At 32.2% G+C, this 26,261-nt stretch overlaps 1 protein-coding gene across 1 annotated transcript; it reads right to left on the bottom strand.

The window, feature by feature from the left end:
* Positions 1 to 17,719: 17,719 nt before the first annotated feature.
* LOC134726802 (angiopoietin-related protein 7-like) lies at positions 17,720 to 25,209 on the bottom strand. The gene is made up of 6 exons (XM_063591217.1): positions 24,652 to 25,209; positions 22,085 to 22,141; positions 20,575 to 20,735; positions 19,775 to 19,871; positions 18,973 to 19,137; positions 17,720 to 18,162 (listed from the first exon to the last, which is right to left on the bottom strand). The coding sequence occupies exons 1-6, from the start codon at positions 25,019 to 25,021 to the stop codon at positions 17,918 to 17,920; spliced, it is 1,095 nt and encodes a 364-aa protein (XP_063447287.1). The 5' UTR covers positions 25,022 to 25,209; the 3' UTR covers positions 17,720 to 17,917.
* Positions 25,210 to 26,261: the final 1,052 nt, after the last annotated feature.

The raw sequence follows: 26,261 nt of genomic DNA, 5'->3' as shown, positions 1-26,261 counted from the left end.
ATTTTCATTGTGATATGTCTTTATAATATACAAACATAGCATTAAAGTTCAAATAAGTGTTATAAAAGCATCATAATATAGCATATCGATTATTGAAAGCGATCCATTTTAACTATAGATGCGATGAATTATCACTGTTAGTGCAGTCATTATTAATGTAGAATTTTCAAAGATGCGAGGAATTTTTATTGTAGAATTATGTGATAAATGCACTTGCAACAAACAAAAAAACTTAGTTGATGACTTTAGGATTTATGAAACATGCAATGTTCAAATTGAAATACAAACTCCTCATTCATTCTTCATCAAATATATAGCTTTTCAAACTTGTAACAAAAGCGATTCTCAAAATGAACAAATCTAGATCCGCGAATGGATACTACCGCGGAGGTAAAACCATACATATTTGGGTTATTGTACACGAAATGCATGCTACAATTCATTTTTGTTGATTTTAGACCCTTTGGAACTCTTTGTGGGCTATTTCAGCAACTAGGCAAAATTTCCCCAAACTAGATACACGGTTAGATTCAGCATTTTAACGAATCCTAAATATCTATATTAAAGGACTTTTGTCTATAAATTTGGACCCCACAAAATTGAAAAAGGGACCAAAAATATAAAAAAAAATGCATGCATCGGATACATTTGTTATTGAAGGCTTGACTGTAACAATAGGACTAATATACAAAAATATCTTATTCTGGGGGTCTCATTGGGGGTTCTGATCCCGGATCCCGCTTACTGTTTTGGCAGATTCCCGTATTCCGCTTATTGTTTTGGCAGACTCCCGTATCCCGCTTATACTATGCAGTTCTCTTTTTTGTAATTATCCGTGTCCCGCTAGACTTCATTTCTCGTTTTTCACGACACAATCATTTGACTTTCACCTGTCACGCTTGCAAAAAATCGGCAATCCGGCGTCACGCTTATACCCAAATGCGACCCACTACTTTACTCTATTCTGTCTCATATTAAGCCCATTATAAATATATTAAAAAAAGTAGTGTGTTTTTTTTTATCCCGTCTCGTTTCGTTTTTGAGCCATATATATATAGATGTCGTATGTGACAATGAGACAACTCTCCATCCGAGTCACAATTTATAAAAGTAGACCATTATACGTCAAAACACGGTCTTCAACATGGAGTCTTGGCTCACACCGAAAAGCAAGTTATAAAGGGCTCCAGTGTAAAACCTTTTAAACGGGAAAACAAAGGTTCAATCTATATCCAAGATGTACGTAATTAGTGGTGAAGTGTCATGAAAATGGATAAAATAGTAAGGATAAAGATCCCTATACGCTTTGTAAGAAACTAAATGGAATACATTTGAAATAAATGTTATTTCTATTGAATATATTAGAGTGTTTTAAAACCAAACTTTCCTCCGTAAGTTAAATTTTATCAAATCTTTCTCTTACTTTATCTATAATTGTTTGAGCAAGTCGGCTAAATTAAGGCTTTACAGCTAATTTCCTAATGCATGTAAAGCAAAACTTTGGTTGGCTTGCTTGCTTTGTTTGTTTAATTGTTTATACAAACTTTGTAAATAAGATTGACATTTTTAAACAATATGAATAAGCATAGTTTAACCTGTATTTTTAATATTTGAATTACATTCGGTGTTATCATAATGATTATCCAATAAAAGAAAAGCAAGCAAGTCAACTAAAGTCTTGCTCTACATGCTTAAGAAATGAGCTGTAATAGATAACAAAAAAAAATATTATACAGTGAAAATGCACCGCATATACAATACTAATGATTCGCTCCACAGTGAAAATGAAAGAATAGTATCATTATTCGACAGTAAACATGACTAGCATTACGAAATCATCATAGTGGAATTTAGTTAAATATGAAGAAACTGAATGACAAAACATATTCTACGTTAAACAACTTTATTAATTGTATTAAAATAAATATTTTTTACTGCAACAACATCTCACCTGTTAGTTATAAAGCACCTGCACGATCTGTTCGTGAAAAGTCATAAATATTCACCTATTTTGGTATATATTTCACAGCTGGATGGCTTTAGGCGCGATAAAACCCCGCTGCATCTCTTACTTTGTTTTATTAGTATTATGTATTTCTGAACATATACATTTTAACTAACTTTCTTCATTTTCTTCAAATATTAAAAAAAGTTCGTCTGTTTATTTACCATTCTACATTAGACATTTATGGCATATACAGTAAAAATGATATTTTAGGATCCGCACTTTACATACACTGCTGTAAAAGAGACTTTTTTTGGTACATTAAAATGGAAACTTATCAATTGGAGTTTTTGTTAAAAAAAAAGATAAGAGCAACAGATATACCTGGAAATAAAAACCTTACACACTTAAACATTTTTGTAGTTAAATATCTTTCTGTGGAGCAGCGTTAGAAATAAAATTAATGCAGAAACAGAACACATGGCCGAATTATATAATAGATATAGGAAGATGTGGTATGAGTACCAATGAGACAACTCTCCTTTCAAGTAACAATTCATAAAAGTCAACCAGTAAAGGTCACACCGAACAGCAAGCTACATGTATAAAGGGCACCAACAATTACTAGTGTTCAACGATTCAAACGGGAAACTCAACGGTCTAATCTATATAAAAACGAGAAACACTTATAAACGACTTAACAGACGACAACCACTGAACATCAGATGTCTGATTTAGGACAAGTGCAAAAATTGCATCGGGATTAAACGTTCTAATGGTACCAAACCTTCTACCTTTTCTGAATCAATAGTATAACATTACAACATAAAATTTAGAAAGATATATTATAAACAATGGAAGTGCAAAATTGTAAACTTTCAGATTAATGAGTCTGGGTGAGGTTTTCGTATCTCAATTTTGATTGATTGATTGTTGATCGTGCAGCAACACGAAACCCAATTAAACCTGAGTTGACCTCAGGTGACCCGGAAAGGAAGTAGATCCTGCATTTTGGCCCAAGAGGAGTTTTCAAATATGAAAGTAATTGTGCATTAAAACTCACTATGAGACAGTTGATGGCTAATTTAGCTTTCAAAGTTAGTTTTTAAGAACATTCAAATGATATTTTACCTGTTTAATATGCTATTTTTGTTTGACTGTCCGTATTTCAGTTTATGTCCAGACAATTTTGTAATATGAAATTTAGAAGATGTGGAACTCTCCACAGGAGATCAAATGACACAGAAATTTACAACTATTTGTCACCGTACGGTCGAATGTTTACAAACACTTTTTTCATACGCTTTTTGACGCAATCTTATATCTAAAATTGAGACGAAAGGCATATGATTTTTATTTGAACTCGTGAAAGGTATATGTAAACAGTTTTAGAAAATGCATCCTCCAGGAGATTAATTTTTTGGGGAAAACATGTGACATTTTTATCCCCTTTTTGCAATATTATTAGTAAAATTAAGCAGCAGGTTGTCGACATGGATACACAAAAAAGAAATACCTTGAACCATTCAACTACTATCAGATCTATGAAAATTACTGATTATATACATACATGCATGTATGCACATATATGGCACATACAGTACTAGGCTTAATATGTAATAAATCTAAACTAGAGGCTCTAAAGAGCCTGTGTCGCTCACCTTGGTATATGTGAATTAAACAAAGGAAGCAGACAGTTCATGACAAAATTGTGTTTATGTGATTGTGATGTGTTTGTACATCTTACTTTATTGAACATTCTTGCTGCTTACAATTATCCCTATCTATAATGAACTTGTCCGTGTAGTTTCAGTGGAAAATGTTAGTAAAAATTTACAAATTTTATGAAAATTGTTAAAAAATGATAATAAAGGACAATAACTTCTTAGGGGGTCAATTGACCATTTTGGTCATTTGACTTATTTTTGAGTCCTAAATTGCTGTACATTATTGCTGTTTACAGTTTATCTCTATCTATAATAATATTCAAGATAATAACCCAAAACAGCAAAATTTCCTTAAAATTACCAATTAAGGGGCAGCAACCTAACAACGAGTTGTTTGATTCATCTAAAAATTTCAGGGCAGATAGATCTTGACCAGATAAACAATTTTACCCATTGTCAGATTTGCTCTAAATGATTTGGTTTTTGAGTTTTAGCCAAAAACTGCATTTTACCCCTATGTTCTATTTTTAGCCGTAGCGGCCATCTTGGTTGGTTTGCCCGGTCACATAACACAATTTTTTAACTAGATAGCCTAATAATGATTCTGGCTATGTTTGGTAAAATTTGGCCCAGTAGTTTCAGAGAAGAAGATTTTTGTAAAAGTAAGATTTACGAAAAAAGGTTAAAAATTGACTATAAAGGGCAATAACTCCTAAAGGGGTCAACTGACCATTTTGGTCCTGTTGACGTATTTGTAAATCTTACTTTGCTGAACATTTTTGCTGTTTACAGTTTATCTCCATCTATAATAATATTCAAGATAATAACCAAAAACAGTAAAATTTCCTTAAAATTACAAATTTAGGGGCAGCAACCAAACAATGGGTTGTCTGATTCATCTTAAAATTTCAGGGCAGATAGATCTTGACCTGATAAAAAATTATACTCCATGTCAGATTTGCTCTAAATGCTTTGGTTTTTGAGTTATAAGCCAAAAACTGCATTTTACCCCTAAGTTCTATTTTTAGCCATGGCGGCCATCTTCAACAATGATCAAAGCCCATACCGCATAGTCAGCTATAAAAGGCCCCGATAGGACAATGTAAAACAATTCAAACGAGACAACTAACGGCCTTATTTATGTAAAAAAAAAATGAACGAAAAACAAGTATGTAACACATACTAGTAAACAAACGACAACCACTGAATTACAGGCTCCTGACTTGGGACAGGCACATACATAAATAATGTGGCGGGGTTAAACATGTTAGCAGGATCCCAACCCTCCCCCTAACCTGGGACAGTGGTATAACAGTACAACATAAGAACGAACTATATAAATCAGTAGAAAAAGGCTTAACTCATCAGATAGACAAAAAATACAAGTGGACGTGGCCGGGTACTTATACATCCCGACACAAAAAGACACAATGAACAGATCTGAGAGTAAAAATAAATATGTCTGTCTTGCAGGGTTTATCTGAACTTGACTTCATTTCATGGCTTTGTCTGTTTCTTGAATTCTAAATATGTTTCAAAATATTTGGTTGATGGGATGATTGTTAAAGAGTCCGACATATGGTGCGGGCTCATTGGTTGATTATATTGCGAATAACTGAAGCCAACCCCGCTTTGGCAGTCATTCCCCACATTGTCACTGGAGAAATAAAATAACTAAGAGAAAAAAATGGTATAAGAAAAAAAAATTGAATCATAATTTCCTGTCGATATGCACAACTGCATAGTATGTCCTTATTATCTAAAAAGGTTCATGAAATTCTGTTGGGCGGTTTGAGAGAAGTTGTGATGACCAGAAACAAGACAGACTGACGTATGGGTCAAAAACATTATACCCTGTGCAACTTCGTTGTTCATCATTGTTTATGAGGCAATTCTTCATCAGAGACCAATTTGAATAGAAGATAACAATTATGTCCCCGTACAATTACCAACAACCCATACCTGTATACACATAGTCAAACAAATAAACGTCCCAAAAATTACTTTTTTTATATATTGCACATAATGAAAATTTAATTTATGCATACTGAATGGTCACTGGCAAATATTTCAAGCATATTACGGATGAGAACTCAACATACAGACAAGTATCAATCATGAAAGTTATGCAAAGTAAGAGGAGCTATTTATATGGACTGCCATAAGAAAATAAATTGACAATTGTCTTGATTATGCTTGGTGCATGTATGATCATGTATAGGCAAAATTCCCCCTTTTGACCCTACGAGGCTTCGTATGTATACATCCAGCTGTATGAACATTCTTTCTAAGCTAGGGATTATCTGTCAGATTAGTCATGTTTCTATGTAAACCATACGATATGAAAAAAAAGCAGATGTGGTATGATTGCCAATGAAACAACTATCCACCAAAGTTCAAATTTAAAATTCAATATTATAAATAAAAAACATCATCTCCTTTTATCATCACCCATAGATCGATGATTAGTTATACATTTCTTTGCCACTGTCAGATAAAATCAGCGTTCACAAACAAAATTGTCATTCACATTTTTTGCCGCAATGTCATTACTCCACTATAATTTTTTTAATCAAGAACTTTCCTAATTAGCTTTTAAAAAAGCATGTCAAAAATTCGGATAGAATTAAAGTTTGCCAACATCACCGGCTAATATAGCGTTCCTGTGTACTGGGCGGAGTTTTAAAATTACCATCCAAACTTTTCCTGAACCTAGTAGTAGTATAGATTTTTTTTTTTATAAATAAGGTCTTTATATATGACGCCCGACAAGCAAAAACGACCCTTATGGCAAAAATTATGAAATATCAGATTTTTTATTGATCAAACAGAAAATACTAATGCCAACTCAATGTAAAAAAAATTGAAAACGATCGGTGAAAAACTAGTTGAGAAATTTCAATTTTGGTTACACATGAAAATGTGTTCTAACGTTAAATGCAACGTAACGTTGGAATCATTTAATTAACGTCGATTTAAGTTTGCTGCAATTTACTAGTTTACTCTTCTTCTGGTGCTTGATAAAATGTAACCTGATATTCCTTCCTAGCATATGGACGAATTTTTAATATAGATGTTCCTACCTAACACATGCAAATCCGGCTGCAGGAATAACTACAGGACGAGCCAACATATCGAACTACATGTATTATAAAAGATGATGAAGAGTATCTATTTCATTTTTAACTTATTATAAGCATTTTATTTTGCGAAATTAATTCCTGATTTATCATGAGTGTCAATGAAATAATGGTACTTCATGATACCATAGAATAGGTTTAAACAAAACAGATAAAATTGGTTTTTAGTCTCTCCATTGCTAAGTAGTTTCATCGTTCTCTTGCTTACAATAGAATTCTGCTACATGAGAAACAGTATCACAGTATTTGTTTTAGCTTGATAAAATCTACCAAACGTTTAGTATGACCAATGAACTAGGTTTTCTTTTTTTAATATCGTCCAGTTAGCACAGACAAAGCAAGATAGTCAGTTATATACCGATTTTTGTTCTCCTAAAATACCCGAACAACAATTATGAATAGTTTCGTTTGTTTGATTTCAAATATAAAAGAATTCTTTATATTTTGGTAGCGATTTCGATTATTTTTCAGTGTTATCTTAAATGTATTAAAAAAAAAAGCACTGAAGTGTGAACTCCTGTTCCGGACAGGGCACCGTCTGTTTTTTCATGGGGTTCGTGTTGCTCAATTTTTGAATTTCTGTGTTATTTTTCGTTTCACCTTTTTGTTTTTAAGACATGGTCATCTGAGTTTTCTGTTTATGATTCATGATTTCACGCATGGTGTTTGTTGGTATTAAGGATCAACTTGACTCATTTTTACACTTATTCGAACTTTCACAGGTTCAGATTGAATCAATTCATATGGCCAGTTAAAACAGTTTGGCCATTCAAAATCAAATTGACAATAAAAGTCGAATGAAATATAGATTAACGGGGCTCATTGTGGGAATTTATTGTGGAAGGTTAGTGTTTTGAACATTTTATCCAAATGAGTTGAATATATTTTGTCAATAGGGCATATAATACTGGTATTAATTTATAGCCGATTATTTTGAGTGTGAAGACAAAGGTAATATCTTTGGTTAGCTTGCTTGCTAGCTGAACCGTGAAGTCATTAGTAGGTCATGTTAACTACCCTCCTTTAAAAGTAGACTCATCAGACAGATAACTCATCTATCTGTCTGTAAGACTAGGCTACATCGAAAGGATGGTATTATACCTTAGCTAACCAAATATATTACCTTTGCCTACACACTCAACTTAAATGTTTCATATCTTTTATATCGTTTTTAGCTCACCTGGCCCGAAGGGCCAAGTAAGCTTATGCCATCACTTGGCGTCCGTCGTCGTCCGTCGTCGTCCGTCGTCTGTCGTCCGTCGTCGTCTGTCGTCGTCTGTCGTCGTAAACTATTTCAAGAATCTTCTCCTCTGAAACTACTAGGCCAAATACTTCCAAACTTTAACTGAATGTTCCTTAGGGTATCTAGTTTATAAATTGTATCCGAAGTTTTGATCTATCAACAAACATGGTCGCCATTGCTAAAAATAGAACATAAGGGTCAAATGCAGTTTTTGGCTTATAACTAAAAAACCAAAGCATTTAGAGCAAATCTGACATGGGGTTATATTGTTAATCAGGTCAAGATCTATCTGCCCTGAAATTTTCAGATGAATCAGACAACCTGTTGTTGGGTTGCTGCCCCTGAATTGGTAATTTTAAGGAAATTTTGCTGTTTTTGGTTATTATCTTGAATATTATTATAGATAGAGATAAACTGTAAACAGCAAAAATGTTCAGCAAAGTAAGATTTACAAATAAGTCAATTTGACCAAAATTGTCAATTGACCCCTTAAGGAGTTATTGCCCTTTAAAGACTTTTTTCACAATTTGTTCATCATGTTGACTTACTTTAAAACTTAGGCTAAATGAGTTTCAGAGTATCTAGTATATTTTATATTTTATTTCCTTGTATGTCAAGAAACATGATAGCTCCTATGGCTTAAATAGAACATAGGAGAAAATGATTATTTTTTTTGGCTTTTGAAGAAAATAGGACGATCCAAAGAACATTTAAATAAATTGAAAAGCCAAAATAATCATTGATGAGAGATTTAACCAAAAGAATTAAGGTGAGCGATTCAGGCTCTCGAGAGCCTCTTGTTTTGTATAGCCGACGATACGGTTAGTTTTGTCTCATTGTTGGAGGCCTATAACTACGACCTGGGACTATTATACGAGTCTAAGAGTCTAAGCTACGACACACATCAGCATACATAGATGCAAATATTATGTGCGGACAACAAGGCGACCAGACATTTGTCCATTCTGTTAAGTGGACAGACCTAGTCTCCGTGTTGAAGACCGTACTTTGACCTATAAGGCTTTAAATTTCAAAATTATGACTGTGATGGAGCATTTTTTCATTGGCATTCATATCACACCTTCTTATATCTACATCCAGTTTCCATTTGTCTGAAATGCTGATACATATGTGTCAAGACCCGACTGTTTTGATTCACAAGAAGATAACACAATCTGAGGTTCAAGATCATGTTGCTGTTATAAGGTACTGTGTGTTGTAAAGCATGCAGACCATCATATTTTTTTTCAAATATTGTACCATGTTTGAAATTCCCTCAAATAAAATGTATTTTTCGGACATTTATCAAATTTTTGATATTTTCTTGGTATTTTTATTACTGTTGACGTACTCTCGATCTCCGTATCTAGAACGGGATTTCTCTAATTTTATGGAAATTTATCCCTTTCTGAACCCATTGTATAAAAAATTTTAATCAACGTGTGGTTGCTGGTGATCTCAAAAGATCATTGGATGATTTTAAGGGTCATGACCTTTATAGCTAACTGAATGAATCAAAATATGATAACAGGTGTTAATGAAACTGACAACTGCGTGCAATGTGAAAGGCACTCGAAGGGAATTTTCGGTTAACAAAAAACAAAATGTCTTTTTAATCATTAGAGAAACAGATTCTTACATAGTTACTCGTGAATTATCGGATTTATCCAATCTCGATAGTTAAATTATAAATTTTAAAGTCCTCGCCGAGGCGGCTCGGACTTTAAAATTGATAATTTAACTATCTCGATTGGATAAATCCGATAATCCACTTGTATCAATGTAAGAATCTATATTTATCTACGCCTTCTTATTCTTATTTACCCAATAAATACATATCTTTGTCTTCTTTGGATAGTTTATGCTTAGAAGGTATGCGCCTTATAATTCATCCTATTCAAATTGGTTGATACATATAACAAGACAACGACAATCTCTAGTTATTTTAGACATATTCAAATATTAAGTTATTTTTACATGTATTATCTTCAATGATATTGTTAAACAAAAGCTGGGTGTGCAATTTCATCCGTTTCAGATATATTTCTTGCAATAAATATATACGCATGTAAATGTTAACAAAACAAACTAAAATGCACGTTAATATAAGTGATTTAAAAGGGAAAAAAAAACTTTGAAACTCTTAATAACATTAAAAATATATATCTCGAGTGCGAAATCTCAATCTGTCCGTGTTCGTTATAAATATCGACTTCTTTTGTGTATTACTATAATAAAAAATCGCCTAGATATTTGATTCGAAGTCAATATAATGCAAAAGTAAAATAGATTCTTTTTTAACATTAAAGTATGACATTTCAAGTTTTAAAAAATACAGAGAACAACAAGATTATTTGATGTGATCTAATTGTATGATTGTTTCAGCTTGTGCTTCCTCAATTAGTCCTTGTCACATATCTAATAATCATTTTATTATATCCAGCATCATTTTTTTCAAAAATTAACGTAATATTGCTAAATTGCTTTTGTTTCTGTTTCTGTTTCTGATTTTACATGGCGTTGAAAAATACCATTGAAAGTTTATTATCGGATTGTTAACCTTATCTATCCGTGAATTTAGAGATTTACACTATGGGTGATACAGTAAGTGACTTCTGATCATTAAATCATCAACATCAATTTTAAAATTGTCTGCTCGTCGGTGTATAACCTTTCGTACTAAAGTTGCATATTTATTTCAACAAAGTTAACAACTCTTTTTAAGTCCCGCATCGCATTTTATTCATAATCAAAGAAAATAAATACAAAAGAAATTGAACTGTGACCACTTGATAGTATACATATATTTGACACCATTGTTTAACTGCTTAAACAATCTTGTGTATGCATCCAAAATTGATAATTATTTTTCAAATTAGCTCAAGCCTTTAGCATCTTTTATTTTCTAATGATTACTGAAGAATCTTCTACCTTTCTTTGTTGTTTTGTTTTTTCATGGCTTACCACACAGACCATTTAAGAATAAACAATTGTTTTCGAATGGAAGCAGAACACGTATATTTTGTTTACTTCTAGAAAATGTAAAACAAAAATAGAGATACCCTGAATAAAATTGAGAAAGGAAATGCAGAATCTGTCAAAAAGACAACAACCTGACCAAATAACTGAATTGTAGGTTTATTATAGTTTTTGTGTAGTATGTGCCGAGGTAATTCCAACCCCTTTCCACTTAAAAGATGAGTGACCGGGACCTCTATAGGCGATTTTTGTAGGGGATTTTAGTTAACTTCAAACGCATGTAAACCAAGTGAACATGTGAACTACTGCTTACTGATGATTCCCCGCCGAACTATTTCGGTAAACCAAAAGTTGTTGAGTGATGAATCTGAAAACGCATCACACGATATAACTGACTTATATAAACCCTGAAACCAAAATTCAGAAATCCTTGTAATATAGTTCATGAGAAATATTCAACGAAAATAGTCATGGGACGAACGGACGGACTGACGGTTGGATGGACTAACGGACAGACAGAAGTAAACAGTATACCCCCCATTTTTTTTTTAAAGGGAGTGATATAATAATGAACTGATATATGTTTCATACTTAAAGTTTTAAACACATTGCAAACTTTTTATATATTTTCTGATAAAATACTCGTAGAATGTTTTCATTTGAACAAATTGATTTATTGTTTTATGTACAGTAGTAAATACTAGGCCAGTCCCGATTACTTTTGACAGTGGTGGATCCAGGGTCCAGGGTTGGAACCCCCTTTTTTGGACAATCAATGCTTTTAAATGGGGAAATATAGTTAGAACACCCCCACCCCTTTTTTTGTCCTGGATTGGGCCCGATTGATCAATTTTCATCTTCACGAAAAGGCGGAAAACATCAAATTTTTGAAGTGTCGTTTTTTTCTGCAGGAAAACAAATAATCAGTTTAGTGAAATAAGTTGCTGGATCCATTAGTCTATTATAATAAAAGAGGGAGGAAAGATACCAACGGGACAGTCAAACTCATAAATCTAAAACAAATAATAACACTTGCTTTGGTTCAATTATTAAAGTTTTAAAGCTGATGTTTCTTTTTTTTAAATTTGAACTCTGTTGACATATTGATAGATACAACAGAAAATTGCAAATCAACAAAATAACAATTAGTAAAATAAGTAATAGAAAAAAAAGTAGAAAACATTGGCCCCGAGGTCTTAGATTATAGGACTTAGTCTTATGTTCAGGAACTCATGGAATTGTGATACGAGAAAATTTATCAGAATATTTTCGTGCTAATTTTTTGATAATAAGGTAAACATATCTTCAAATGAAAATGTTAGGTGTGCCTGTCAAGTATTACGTCTGTAAGAAAATTGGCATGTTCAAATTTGTTTAGTGGAAAATAAATAAAAATATTTAACTATAATTATCAAAATTTTTTGCAGTGTAAAAATATATCGCATAATCGGAAATAAACTCCTTAAAATACTTGGAAATAAAGAGATTTATGACAGAAACAAACTGTTATAAAACGCCAAACGGATAGCTTGAAAATTAACCCGACCCGATGACTTTACAGCATACTATACGGGTTTTACCTGTCAGTTTTAAAGCTGTACGATGCCATGCAGTTGTTTACATCGCTATCATTTGTTTACAGTTAATCATTGCGTCACTGGCAAAACATTTTCAAAAATAAATCTCCAAGACATCATTTAATTCAACCGGTATTTAAGTGGATTCAAAATATGGTACGAACGGACCCAAGGGGCGACCGTGTAAGATGAGAATATGTTTTGGGAGCGAAGCGGCACCGTCGACGTCATACATGTGACTTTGTCCGTATTTATATATTCATTTTTTTTCAAATGTTATGCTTAAATCATGTATAAAGTAAAATCACAAAAATACTGAACTCAGAGGAAAATTCGGAAAGTCCATAATCACATTGCAAAATCAAATAACAAAACGCATCAAAAACGAATGGACAAGAACTGTCATATTCCTGACTTAGTACAGGCATTTTTAAATGTAGAAAATGGTGGATTAAACCTGGTTCTATAGCTCTAACCCTCTCACTTTAATGCTTAAATCATGTATATTTTTCTCCTTGTAGATTTTTATGCGAAAAATGAAGGAAGCACTCTGAATTTCTGACCGTTCGTATTTCCTATTTTAAAGAACGTTTTGCACCCTTGTTTACATCGTTAAGGGTGCTTTCATACACGCCCGCGTTCTAAGGTCGTCAAAGCTATTTTTGAGAAGACCCCTGAAAGCGACCGTTTCCAAGGCACTCGTCGTAAGAAACATGCGTTAAAATATGCGCATTGTTAAAGGGCCGAGCCACCTTAAGACTAATCACTCAATCCGTACACATCCAACATACAATGGATTTAGTGTAAAGACGTCATAAATAGCCAGAGAAAAACATGACCTTGTGCAATGCCAAGTTACAGGTATCGACAGATTGTAGATCCATGAAAATGTATATGTATATAACATACTAGTAATATTTAGTAAGCTTTTAATCTACTGATAACAAAATCAATATTTATACCAAGAAAAACAATAGTCAATGATCTTATTACCGTGTTGAATAGGTAACCTTTGAGAATAAGTTTATTTAAAGGAGCAACAAGTTTACATGGATCATTTCTAAATTTCCAGGCACGGTTAACAACGTTTCAGTAAAAATGAGGATGTGCTGTTCCGTTGTACAACCAAACTTCAAAACCAAATCTGTATATCTATGGAAAAATTTAGTAAAGGTTTTAAGTAATTTATGGTAATGATATCCCTGGTTTAATAATTTACCAGTAATACATAGGTTGTGTTCGTTAAAATCGAAAACGTCACAACAGACACGGGCATAGCGAACAAGTTGTGAAATATAAACACCATAAGATGCCAAAGGAACATCATCATCTAAAATGGATAATTTACAATAGGGAACGAAAAATCGTCTCTTTTGTCGTAAATTTTAGTTTGTAGTTTCCCGTTTAAAACCGAAAGATCTAAATCCAGGAAAGGACAGTTATTACCGAATACATTTGATTTATTTAAAGTAAGTTCCTTGGGGTAAATTTCAGCGGTATATTGTGAAAATTCTTGATTATTTAACGAAAAAATATCATCAAGATAACGGTAAGTGTTGTTGAATTTATCAATTAAATGCAATTTTGACGGGTCTTTACTGAGTTTAGTCATAAACTGTGATTCGTAACAGTACAAAAACAAGTCTGCTATTAAAGGGGCACAACTAGTGCCCATGGGGATACCTACAACCTGTCGATAAACTTTGTTGCCGAAACGTACGTAAATATTATCAAGGAGAAAATTAACAGCTTCAATCATCTCATCACACCTCCAGTAAGTATATCAAGCATATTTACCGTACTCATTAGAGAAGAAGGCTTTAAATGAGTTGCAGCAAATATATCTACATTCAGCTTTACCAAACGACCATTTAATTAAATAGGAAAACTTTTGTTTAATAAGATAGTGTGGAAGTGTAGTGTAAAGAGTAGAAAAATCAAAACTATTAACAGAATCAAAAGGACCATCAAAAGCCCGTAATTTATCTAAAACATCCAAAGAATTTTTGACACTCCAAAAATGGTTTATACCACTATGTTCATATATTTTATTACAATAGTTTATGATAAGCTCTTTAATAGTAGTTAATGAACTAGTTAAGCGCACTGACTGATTAGTTGTAGAACACTTACTAGAGGCCGAGATGAAACGATATTAACATGTTTTTTTGTGTAGTTTAGGTAGCCAATACATAGTAGGACCCCTATGAAGAGTCATTGCCAATGTCAAGAGAACGGAAACTAGTTGTTGAAACGTACGTATACGTACTTACGGACGGACAAGGGAAACACTAAGTCTTATAGTTCCCTCCGCTGCAGCGGGTGATATAAAAACAATCATACGTTTTATACTGGAATTGTACATGCCCGACCAATGCCCAATTATCTTAACGACCCCTCACGTACGATCAAGTCGATCTTGTCTGACCGAGATCAGGCTGAGATGCAGTATAGTTGATTTGGTCTAGCTAGTCGTGTAGAGATCGTTCATTGGTTTGAATTATCGAATATGTATTCAATTAGTGGTCAGGTTGGAGTCATGGTGAAGTCTTCAGGGAGTCGTGAATGGTCGAGTTAATAAGTTAGTGTACAGTCGGAAACAGGCCCGATCAAGAATTTTGTGTCGTTTGATCATGGAAATTTGGAGAATCGGGATCATCGAGTTGATCTGATCGGCAGTGTGAACCTAGCTTTACATATTTGTTTTTCGTTCATTTTTTATATACATGTAAGTAAGGCCACTAGGTTCGTTTGAATTGATTTACGTTGTCATATCGGGCCCTTTTATAGCTGACTATGCGGTATGGGGTTTTCTCATTGTTTACGGCCATACGATGTTTACATTTGTTAATATCAGTGTCATCTTGGTATTTTGTGGACAGTTGTCTCATTGGCAATCATACCACAGCTTTTTTTTTTTATAGATTCAAAAATCAGTACTGCACTTTAAACACCACAATCCATTGTGTTTTACTTGTTGACTTTGTGAAAACTAAGATTGGATGAAAATAAGAGCGAAATGTATATTTAAAAAAATAAATAAATCATGGTTCATATCTGTTATAGTATCTAAATAACTGCATGTAAAAAAAATATCCTATCAAGCTTTTTTCACTGATCTTTGCATTGAACATGTGTTCAAGGAGATTTTTCTTTTTCGTTACTTTAAAATCGATTTGATTGTTTGTGTTTTACACCACTTTTAAGTGCCGCTTGATGGCTATTTCGTTGCGGACAGTTTTTACTGGTAGAGGAAGCTGAAGGGCCCGATGAAAACTACCGACCTTCGATAGGGAAACTGACAACCCGTATATTTTTGAAGCGACAAGGTCAGAACAAGAATTAAATCAACTAAAATAGGTATAATGGTCTAGCAGGTTTAAAGTATATATACGTTAGTTAACATCGTTTCATCAAATATTCATATATGATGTCCAAAAAGATGTCAATGAAATCCGGAGACAGCATTTTTGTTGGTCAGCCCACACACATATAAGAAACTAAAATTTAAGCTATCAATGTTCAATTTTTATTCATTATTTACTGTTCTATAAAGTAAGAATTTTTTTGTGCAATCAATAATGAAAGTGAAATAGTGAAATATTAGTTTGCTTTTAGCAGCCAAAATGGTTCATTTTTTGTCAAATTAAGCGAAGAAACATTGATAATTACTCATTCACTTGCAAGTGAATTAGTCGACCTCTTTGAATCCGTATTCATGTGAACTTCAATATAACCCCTAGCTAAAGATCGACAACGCATGCATTATACGTGTACAGGTTATTTACAGAAAAAGAATGTCAACAATGAAAGTGAAACTACGGTAAATCATTTGATCTATATACAATTATTCTTTTACGGTTAAAAACAATGATAAACATAAATTTTTAATCTATAAGATAAAATCAAACAGACCTATAAAAATTGAATTGCACGTGTTGGTATAATCTATTCATATCGTTATGTATGTTTATATCGCTTATATGTTCTTTTTATCAGATCAAATCAATAGTTAATCAGATTGCATCTGGTCTAACATACACACGAAACGAAACTTCATATTATCTACCCAATGCTCTGTATACTGTTTATTTTAGACTTTTGGTAGTTTGGATAAATGTTTTGCATTGTTATAAATCAAATATGAGAATTTGAGTCAAATCGGTGACCATGAATTTGACAGACCCTTTAAAAACTTCTTGCATCAGATTATTAATCAATGCAGTTGTACTTAATGTAATGTGTATGTTTTTATATTATAGAAAAGAATATAACAGTATTAGTGGATATTAATCGTGAAATGTTGGGTGTGAGTTCGTAAACATTGGGTACGAGTTTTCGATGGTACGAGTTTACATGGCTCCTCAGCGACCTCGTGTGGAATATTGTGCAGGGATTTTATTCTAAATTTGTAAAACTTCTAGATTTGTAAAACTTCTAGATTTGTAAAACTTTTAGACTTGTCAAACTTCTTGATTTGTAACATGTTGATTTGTAACTTGTATTGTTTCTTTAGAAATGGAACTTCTCATTGGCTGGCAGCGGCAACGATTCCACAGACGTGATCTCTCAAAACGTGACAAAGTAGCTACATTTTACAAATTAGGAAATCATGTATTAAATTTATGTAACGAATGAAGAATATACGTTAACAAACTAAGAAATTGGGTTTACACATTAAGAATTTTAATTTCACAAATCAAGAAATGTAAGAAATCGTGTAACGGATGGAAAAAATATATATGTTACAAATTAAGAAAGGACATGTTTCTTATTAAGAAATTACATTTCACAAATTGAGAATTGTTTATTTATGGCGGATATTCCCTTCCATACAAATGCACTATTTTTGTTAGAGTAGGCCTACGTTCTAGATTTGAGGGATTAATTGGTTGTCTGACATCTGCATAATTATTTTCATTTTATGGTATTTCTTGTGGATAGTTGCCGTTTTGGCAATTATAATAAATTTCATTGTTATCAATGTTTAATGCAATATAAAACATGTAACTTCTAGTAATACTAGTATTTGTTTTAGGAAAGTATTTGATGAAATCCATTTTATTTTTAAATATTCTTAATTGTACTAAACTACAAAAAATGTAATTATTACCACTTGATCGTTTTGACATGAAGTGATAATATAGTTATTTTGAAGAAAGACAACATACTTTTATGTCATTTTATTATACATTATACTGGAAATATTACCAATTTCTGGTAATCGTTTGACCGAAGGAAATTGGTTTGGAAAAATTAATGTAACGCCATGACATGACAGTACAAGGCGACCAAAACAAATTAAGAAACATTGTTTTTAATAACGTCTGCTCCTGATACAGACGCCTGCGACTAAATTAATTATTCTAAAGTTTTCTGATCATCATCTCAGATTTCTTTAATGAATAGTTCCATCTATTTTTCCAGTAATACCAAGTAACACCTCTATGGTGATTTTTATCGCTGCTGGTCTTTCCTCGAAGATACTCTCCATTCAGATTAGAGTAAGTACAACTGCCATACCACCAAGCCCCAACAGTCTGTCGTGCACATGTGTTTCTTTTTTCCTTTGTACTGAACAACATACCATTGTTGTAGGCCATTGCATCTCCTAGAAAGAATAATAACAAATATGATATAACATTCAATATTTGAACACCTACATTTGCCAAATTGAATTTACAATCCCCGGTTCTGTTGAAAAAGCGGCACATGTAGGAGAAATGTCGTTCAATTTTTGAATAATTCATTGTTCACTAGTATAATTTGCTTTTATATCATGGCATGAGAAACAGCATGCCCATTGGAACCATCTACATTTTGTTTGGTGTTATTTTACTATATTCTCTACGGATTTAAGTTATAGATACTTCATAGCTTTTGAATAGTTTTGCGGTGTTTCGTAAATTATACCATAGCTTTTGTTGAAAGCCTCGGCAATAACATCACGGGACGGAGATGTGGTTTGATTGCCAATGATACATCTCTATATCCAAGTCACAAATTACAAAAGTAAACAATTATATTTTAAAGTACGGTTTTCAACACGGAACCTTGGCTATAAAGGGTCCCGAAAATACTAGGCTAATGTAAAACCATTCAAACGGGAAAACTAACGGTCTTCTCTATATAAAAACAAGAAACGAGAAACACTTATAAACCATACCAACATGAGACACTTACTGAACATCAGATTCCTGTCTTAGGACAGGTGCAAATGGTTGCAGTGGGTTTAAACATTGTAATGGCACCACACCTTCACCCTTATCTGAAACTATGGTGTACATGTATCATCACAACATAGAGAGACACGCTTAACTCAATCAAAAGACATATTAACACAAATGGGTACACACTGAACGAAGAAATTTTATCTATGATACAATGTAAATATAAAATACCTATTTGACTGATTACATACCTGCAGTACCACTGTATCCTCCAATCGTCAATTTATAACTAGAATCTTCGTTTCCCAAACTGAAATTTTTGTATGTAGCATATGCCGTGTCACCATTCCAGTCCTCTAGTGTTATTCGGAGCTGATACCCTCCTTCTGACGTAAGTTTGTAAATGTATTCGTTACCTAGTATAAATTTGTACAAACTATTAGACGATGTTAAACAATACATTTTGTGAAAAAGTTTTATAAATTCCTTCGTATTTAATTATTCAAGTTGTTGATAATGTATTTGTTAGACGTGCGTAAATGAAGGACAATACTCAATTATCTTTCCAAAACTAAACAAAAAGCAAGTCACTGCATACATTGTAAAAAGTCTAAATGCTAATTTTTAACGGATGTTCGCTCTTGTGTTTTAATAAAACAATTGTTATGAACTGATTGTCTATAAATCAGACACATTTAAAAGCAGAAAAAAATAATACACGTGTCTTTGCTTTTAAATTACATTAAATATAAAACAGGCGGAAAACGGTTCCCTATAAATTTTTAAAACAGTAAACATCTAAACATTCTATTTGGCACTTTGTTCTTTGAAAAAGTACGCGAAATCACATTTTTTGTACCAATGTTTTTCTTTTAAAATTTGAATGCAATAAAATTACGAAAAAATCAATGAAATTTGTAAAATGAGAAAATTAGGGGGGGGGGGAGGCAAAAACAGCCCTTGTTCTTTGTATAGACACTTCATGAAGAAAAACTAAAAATAAAACCCGAATATCTGGCAAAATGTCAAAAACAATAGTGTAAAATTAAATACCTAGCCAGAATTCTCCTGTCAGATTACCAAAACCATTCTTATAGTCATCCCAACCTCGGTAGAAATTCTCACTACCATCTTGTCTTCTTTGTATAACCTAGAAAAACAACAATTATATGTTAACATTTTTTAATTGTTGCAATGATATCCCACAAATTTGGTTATACAGGGACCGTCGTTAATGCTGCTGTTGTTCAATGTTGAAAACTTCAATGCGATATCGAGACGGAGAACAAAAATAAACTTACTATCTCCTTGTTATTTTCTGATACAGTAAACAAATTGCTACAATTTGGATAAACTTATATCCTATACATCATTGTTAAAAGCAATTGAACAAATTAAATAAAATTATTCATCATCTACCAGTTTAAAAAGAGGAACACCAGATATCAGAGGGTCATTCAAAAATCTATGACCGAAAATAAACTGACAACGCCATGGCTAAAAAAACGCCATGGCTAAAAAAAAAAAAAAAAAAAAAAAAAACAGACAAGACAAAAAATAGTACACACGACACAACAAAAAAAACCACCAAAGACTAAGCAACACGAACCCCAGTTAAACGTAGAGTGATCTCAGATGCTCCGGAAGGGTAAGTAGACCCTGCTTCGCATGTTACAACCGGCGTAGTAGCCATGTTAATACAACCCCGATAAATAATCTAACTCGGTAGATGACATTTAATAAGCAACGGACAAAGAAGAAAATGGAGAAACATCAATTACATATATCATATATATCATAATATTACAATAGAATAAACATGGATACATTTAGATAAGTAATAAACAACTTACTATCCAGCCACCACCGGAAGTAACCATATTACAGTAACCTCTGAATGGTGAGACACCGTTTGCAAGTAGGTTATACATGCCGCTTATGCAGCCTGTTCCCTTTAAATCACCACAATCATGTAATGTTCTTTCACATTTATTCTGGCTATGCATGCTGTCTCCTCAATTACAATGTATTAAAAAAAAGCGTTCATATTATTTCTATATACATATACACATTCATAGCTGTAAGTTTTATGGTATTTAAAACTATGTTGCATGATCATGATTATTTTATATGTTGTTATTCATGTTATCTTTTAACTAGTCAGTAAGTGCGAGTACTCTCAAGTCTGTACTAATGTTCTTTTTTGTTGCTTTGATGTATAAGACTTAATTAGTATCCTTCCATGTTTACTCTGTGTTTATGTTAGATGTATTCTATTTGTTCTCATCTGTTGAGTTAAGGGCATACTGAACAGTTTAGATCAAATGGGGAATTGTGGACAAACATGTGCTTACAAGCTATTGTTTTTCTAAACGATTTAAGCATGTTACAAAAGATATTCCGACAGTCGCTACTTTTGGAGATACACGGGCTGACATTTTATATATATAATTGAATATTTAATTAATTTTTGTTATCCTCTGGATAGACATACCTAACTTTTGAAAAAGATAAAGACAAGCAGATTTTCAACATGAGCAAAGCCTTTACCTCATATATATATATATATGTAGTTAAACGGACACTAAAAAAACAAACGTAAAACACCTCATTAAAATCATCGGTGATTCTTTTGATTAAAATTGGCACACATGATTTTCATACATAATTAAAACTAATGTAAACTGGGAAAAAAAAAAGAATCCATGAACTCCAATTTGAGTTAAATTAGTCTGACTGATATTATTACGTAAAACATATCATCCTTTTTCGATATGTCACATTTTGACAAATCCCTTGTAACTGTATCGTTTGTTTTTATGTTTTTATGTTACACCACTGTCCCAGGTTATGGAAAGGTTGGCGCCTTCAAACAAGTCTAACCCCGCCACATACTATAAATGCCTGTTCCTAAGTCAGGAGTCTGTGATTATTGTTTTTTGAGTGGTTGTCGTTTGTTGCTGTGTAACATATGTTTTCATTAATTTGTACACAGATAAGGCTTCGACTGTTAATTGTTTTGATGAATTGTTTTATATTTGTTATTTCGAGTTCTTTTAATCACATGCATGAGGTATAGACTTTCTTCTTGTTGAAGGTCACAAGGTGACCTATAGTGGTAATGTCTGTGCCATTGGCTATCTTGATGAGAGTTTTTTCTTTGGTAATCATACAACATCTTTTAATTTTTATGTTCAAAAAGTAAAATTGTTGTTTATTAAAATTGCATATTTACAATCAGTTACTTATAATAAATAGTCAATGGAACACGATGTCTACGCAAATTAATAGAAAAAAACGTGTGAACAAAGGTATAAAAGAGAATTATCTTTCATTTAATCAAATGTCTAGTTTTTTACTTACTTTGATTTGCAATGATTTTTTGTACTTCCTGTAGTGAATCCCGGAGAGATTTGATGTCTGAAAAAAGTAGTGTAAAAATCTATAATTCAATGTTATGCACGATGATGGTATTTTAATTTCTGAAAAGCTAGTTCCCTTAACATAATAATGTCTGCAAGTTCACTATAAAAATCAGGAAATATCGTATGGTGAAATATCGATAGTATTGTGAGTGTAAGTGTAAAAAGAGTAACACAAATGCAGAACTGCAACTAATAAAATAAGGGGACACAAATAAAAAGGAACTAACGACTACAAACGAAACAAATGGAAAACAGCTGTCATATTCCTGGTAAAGCTTATTTCGGATGAATACTGTGAAATATCAAAATCACTTTTTAGAAATTATCAAAATACGAAAGGGTATCAATAAGCAAACTAATCAAACATCAAGTCGATCATATGATCTTAATGCCCAGATTTTGGTTAAGTAATATCAACATCTTTTCCTCGGATGCCACAAAATGCATTGGACTTAATAGCGATTATCATCGGATTTGTTCTCATTTGAAGAAAATGTTTGACTAGATCTGCATAACCGAAATAATTATTTAAAAAGACAAAATCGAGTTTATTTTTGATGTTTTTGATATTACAATCGTTTATATATATGTGCATGTAATGTTTATCGCTGGAATAAATAGGTTCGGTCTTCACGACATAAAATGGTGAAACAAAATAAGTTTATAATTAAAATTATCAGGTTTTTATTTTCGAATTAGACCTGTAATTCAGGAAATGTACATTATTTCAAAATCAAAGCTGATTGCAAGTTTCTTTTTATAAAATGCATTCATGTATTTCTATATAAATTGACGTCCTATTAAATTTTTTAATGACTAGATGTAATCTACAGCATGGAACATGTTAACTCTGATACATGTTTTTTGTTTTATTTTATAAAGCACGACTTAGTAAAATGTCGTTAAGAATGTTGACCATCTTCTCGTGCTACTGTTCTTCATGTTCACCAAAATGATAAAAAGTTTCAGTATTTGATTTTGACTTAATAACATGTACATCCTATATTCAAAGTAATTACAACTGACTTAATGCAATTGATAAGTGTTTTGTATTAAAAAATACATGTAAAATATTGAGTTTAAAGTAATTTTATCAAAATAAAGATATTTTAAAAATCTATACGAAGAATATTTACCCAATGAGTTAACGCGAAAAGAAAACGCACGTTTTAATACTTCGTATCAAGAAAAATTAATACGCTTGTAAAATCAGTAGTAAACAGTTTTTAATGTTTCCTTTTTTGTCTAGTGTACGTAAAAATAAACTTATGTTGACTACGGACAAAACGGTAACTGGGTAATCGTGCGTTTAATCGGTGACATTAGAGGTAACCGGTGAGATCACGAATCACGTACGAATTACGAACGTATCACCTAATTTGCCGTATGACACGAAGCGGGATAATTAATTTCAAGTAAGAATGTATCACTGTTCATGAGTATCTCGCTAGGATTATAAGTGCATTTTTTTATTGATTGATACGCGTACTGCCTATTTTATTCTTTTTATTTCTCACCGGTTACCTCTATTATAAGTTTCCATTTAGACCGCGTTAAGGGCATACGATACAGTTACAGGAAAGGTAATGACGTTGCTAACGTAATTTGTTATTTTCGCGACGTCAAACTGTGACATATTGAGAAAAGATGCAGTTTTCGACTGATTTTTATCATTCAAACTGATTTAATTTGAAAACGAGTTCATGGACCCCTATTATTCAAAACAGCAATTTGTTTCATTTTGCAGGGAGATTAAGTGACCCAAATTTTATAAAACTGTAAATAGAGGATTTTTTTTAATTTTGATAAACATGTGGCAAAAAATTACGTATTTTCCTCAAGTCATGAACATTTTATAAATATGAGTTATTTTTGAATAAAAAATGCATAATCTTTTAGAATACCTATAAAATACAGAAATTACTGATTATTTAACAAAAAATTTGTGTTTATCTTTTATAACAAAAAAGTTATGTGTTTCTTTTGAAAAAGAAATTACGCCCACAAATCTGAATTTTGAGCAAATATACAAATTTTCGACCTCATTTTACCCAAAACGTAGCACATGAAGGTATATTTTTTATTACATATTTCATCTATTCAGGTAAAAAATAGCCTATATGCAAATTTTCACGAACTTGTAAATATAGGATCAAAACTGTATCGTATGCCCTTAAACTCGTATTAACTAGTAATTGCCCGATTTTAAATAACTTATAATAGAAATATATATATATCAGAATAGACATTTAAAAGTATAATTTAAGCCTTTGAAATTATAATAGAAATGTCTTGTAACATTAAATAATATTAGATACTATTTTAAAAAACATGTGCTTTTTGTTTGAACCAAAAATGGTTGACATTTGTTTGTCCATAAAATGCTTATAACCCCAACAAAAGAAAAATGGTCGGTGGCTAAGAAAATATGGTAACAAATGGTATAATTGCCAATCATACATAATATCACCACAAAATACCGCTTTATAGAAAATATGGAATTACCTTCTGATGTAGCCAAGGTTACATTCTGTTTCACATCATTAATATATTCTTTAATTTCCTGTTCAATGTCCAGCGTTAAATTTCCTTTCACATTTTCTATGTATTGTTTTACATCCTCCTCAATGTTCATCGACATCAAAACCTCTTGCAATTTCATTTTAACTAATTCTGACATTTTCGTTTCGAAAGCGTCGGAGATATACGCCTTGATGCGCTTGTTCACATTTGTCATGTCAAACATGGCGAGCAAAGGAGCATTCTGGTTATCGACCACAGGAGTTTCTACCATATCATCACTGGTATTGGTTGGTTTTACTCCAGACAGAAGTACGGAACACATTGTTCCTATAAAAAATAACCACTTCTTCATTTTTAGTTTACTGTGTGCTAACTGCTAAGGCGAATACTTCCTCTGATTTTCAAAGATGTGCACCGACTCTAAAAGCAAAATCTTCAAGCTTGTAACTTACTGGTTCAACTTTGTTGTAAAAACTATCAGGAACAATTAGGATAATGATTGCTTGAAAAAAACCACGAAGAATCGTTCTTATCAAAATTTTTTAAATATATAACATGTTTAAGGATAGACCATTATGAATCACAAATCTTTCACCAAGAAAATATAATGTTTATAAATGTTATCGCCTTAATTATCTGTAGAGAATATTTGTTTGTATGCAATACTACCTTGACGTCATTAGGAATATGAAATGCTGAACTTGATTAGATTGTTTATTAAAAGGTTACCAGTTGTCTGTTTTATACAGTAAAATAATTTATTTTTTAATCAGGATGAGATATATGCTTCTGTGCCGGTTCATGTGAAGATGTGGTTACTATACATAGCGTAATTTATTGGTTTGATTCCTGTGCATAATAAAAAGGCTTTTTAATTGGAAAGACGTTCTTGTTAACGTTTAATGTTTTACATATGCAGACTGTTTCTCTTCTATTTCACCATTTGATAATTTTTGCATCTTCAGTTCTTTTTATTATTGTCCTAAATATTTTTCCGAAAAAGTTTTATTTTTCTAAATCTGTCGGTTTTATTCACTCGTTAAAATATGTCTCTTGCTTATGCAACAGACATGAACTGCAATTTTACGTTCTGTTTGTCCGACGCAATGCGCCTGTACTCCAGTAGTTGACGTTGCTCGGTATCAGTATCACTATGAGAATAGTTCATGTAATAAATTACAACACAGGGATATTGACACATGTATTAGCGTTTTACAACAATACCAGGGGTTCGCAACTACAGTGAAATAATCCCGTTCTTCAGCTGACCGCTAAACAAAAATGTATACAATGTCATTAATAATAAACGTCATTTTGGACTCTGAAATATATAAAAGATACAAAAAACTCAAAATCATAGTTATTACACGACTAACAAAGGTTACTTTTTTGTGAGATACGGTTCTACTACGATATTAGTTATTTGTGAAATTAATAAATAAAATAGTCAATACTATGCCTATAATAATTAGGGATTAAAAAACAAAATTGTTTTCACATAACACATGCAACGTAGACGAACATTTGCACAATAATGATTAAACCGTAATCAAGGAATTAAATTGCACACCGATCAGTATTTGTACCCAACT

This window comes from Mytilus trossulus, chromosome 7 (assembly GCF_036588685.1).
Source record: "Mytilus trossulus isolate FHL-02 chromosome 7, PNRI_Mtr1.1.1.hap1, whole genome shotgun sequence".
Lineage (NCBI taxonomy): Eukaryota > Metazoa > Mollusca > Bivalvia > Mytilida > Mytilidae > Mytilus > Mytilus trossulus.
This window is presented reverse-complemented; position numbering and strand designations above follow the sequence as displayed.

Coding starts and splice junctions, on each gene's coding strand:
- LOC134726802 (XM_063591217.1), bottom strand. CDS start 25,021: ATGAAGAAGTGGTTATTTTTTATAGGAACAATGTGTTCCGTACTTCTG. Junction 19,872..20,574: donor CTTCCGGTGGTGGCTGGATA/GTAAGTTGTTTA, acceptor TTGTTTTTCTAG/GTTATACAAAGAAGACAAGA. Junction 18,163..18,972: donor AGGATACAGTGGTACTGCAG/GTATGTAATCAG, acceptor TATTCTTTCTAG/GAGATGCAATGGCCTACAAC.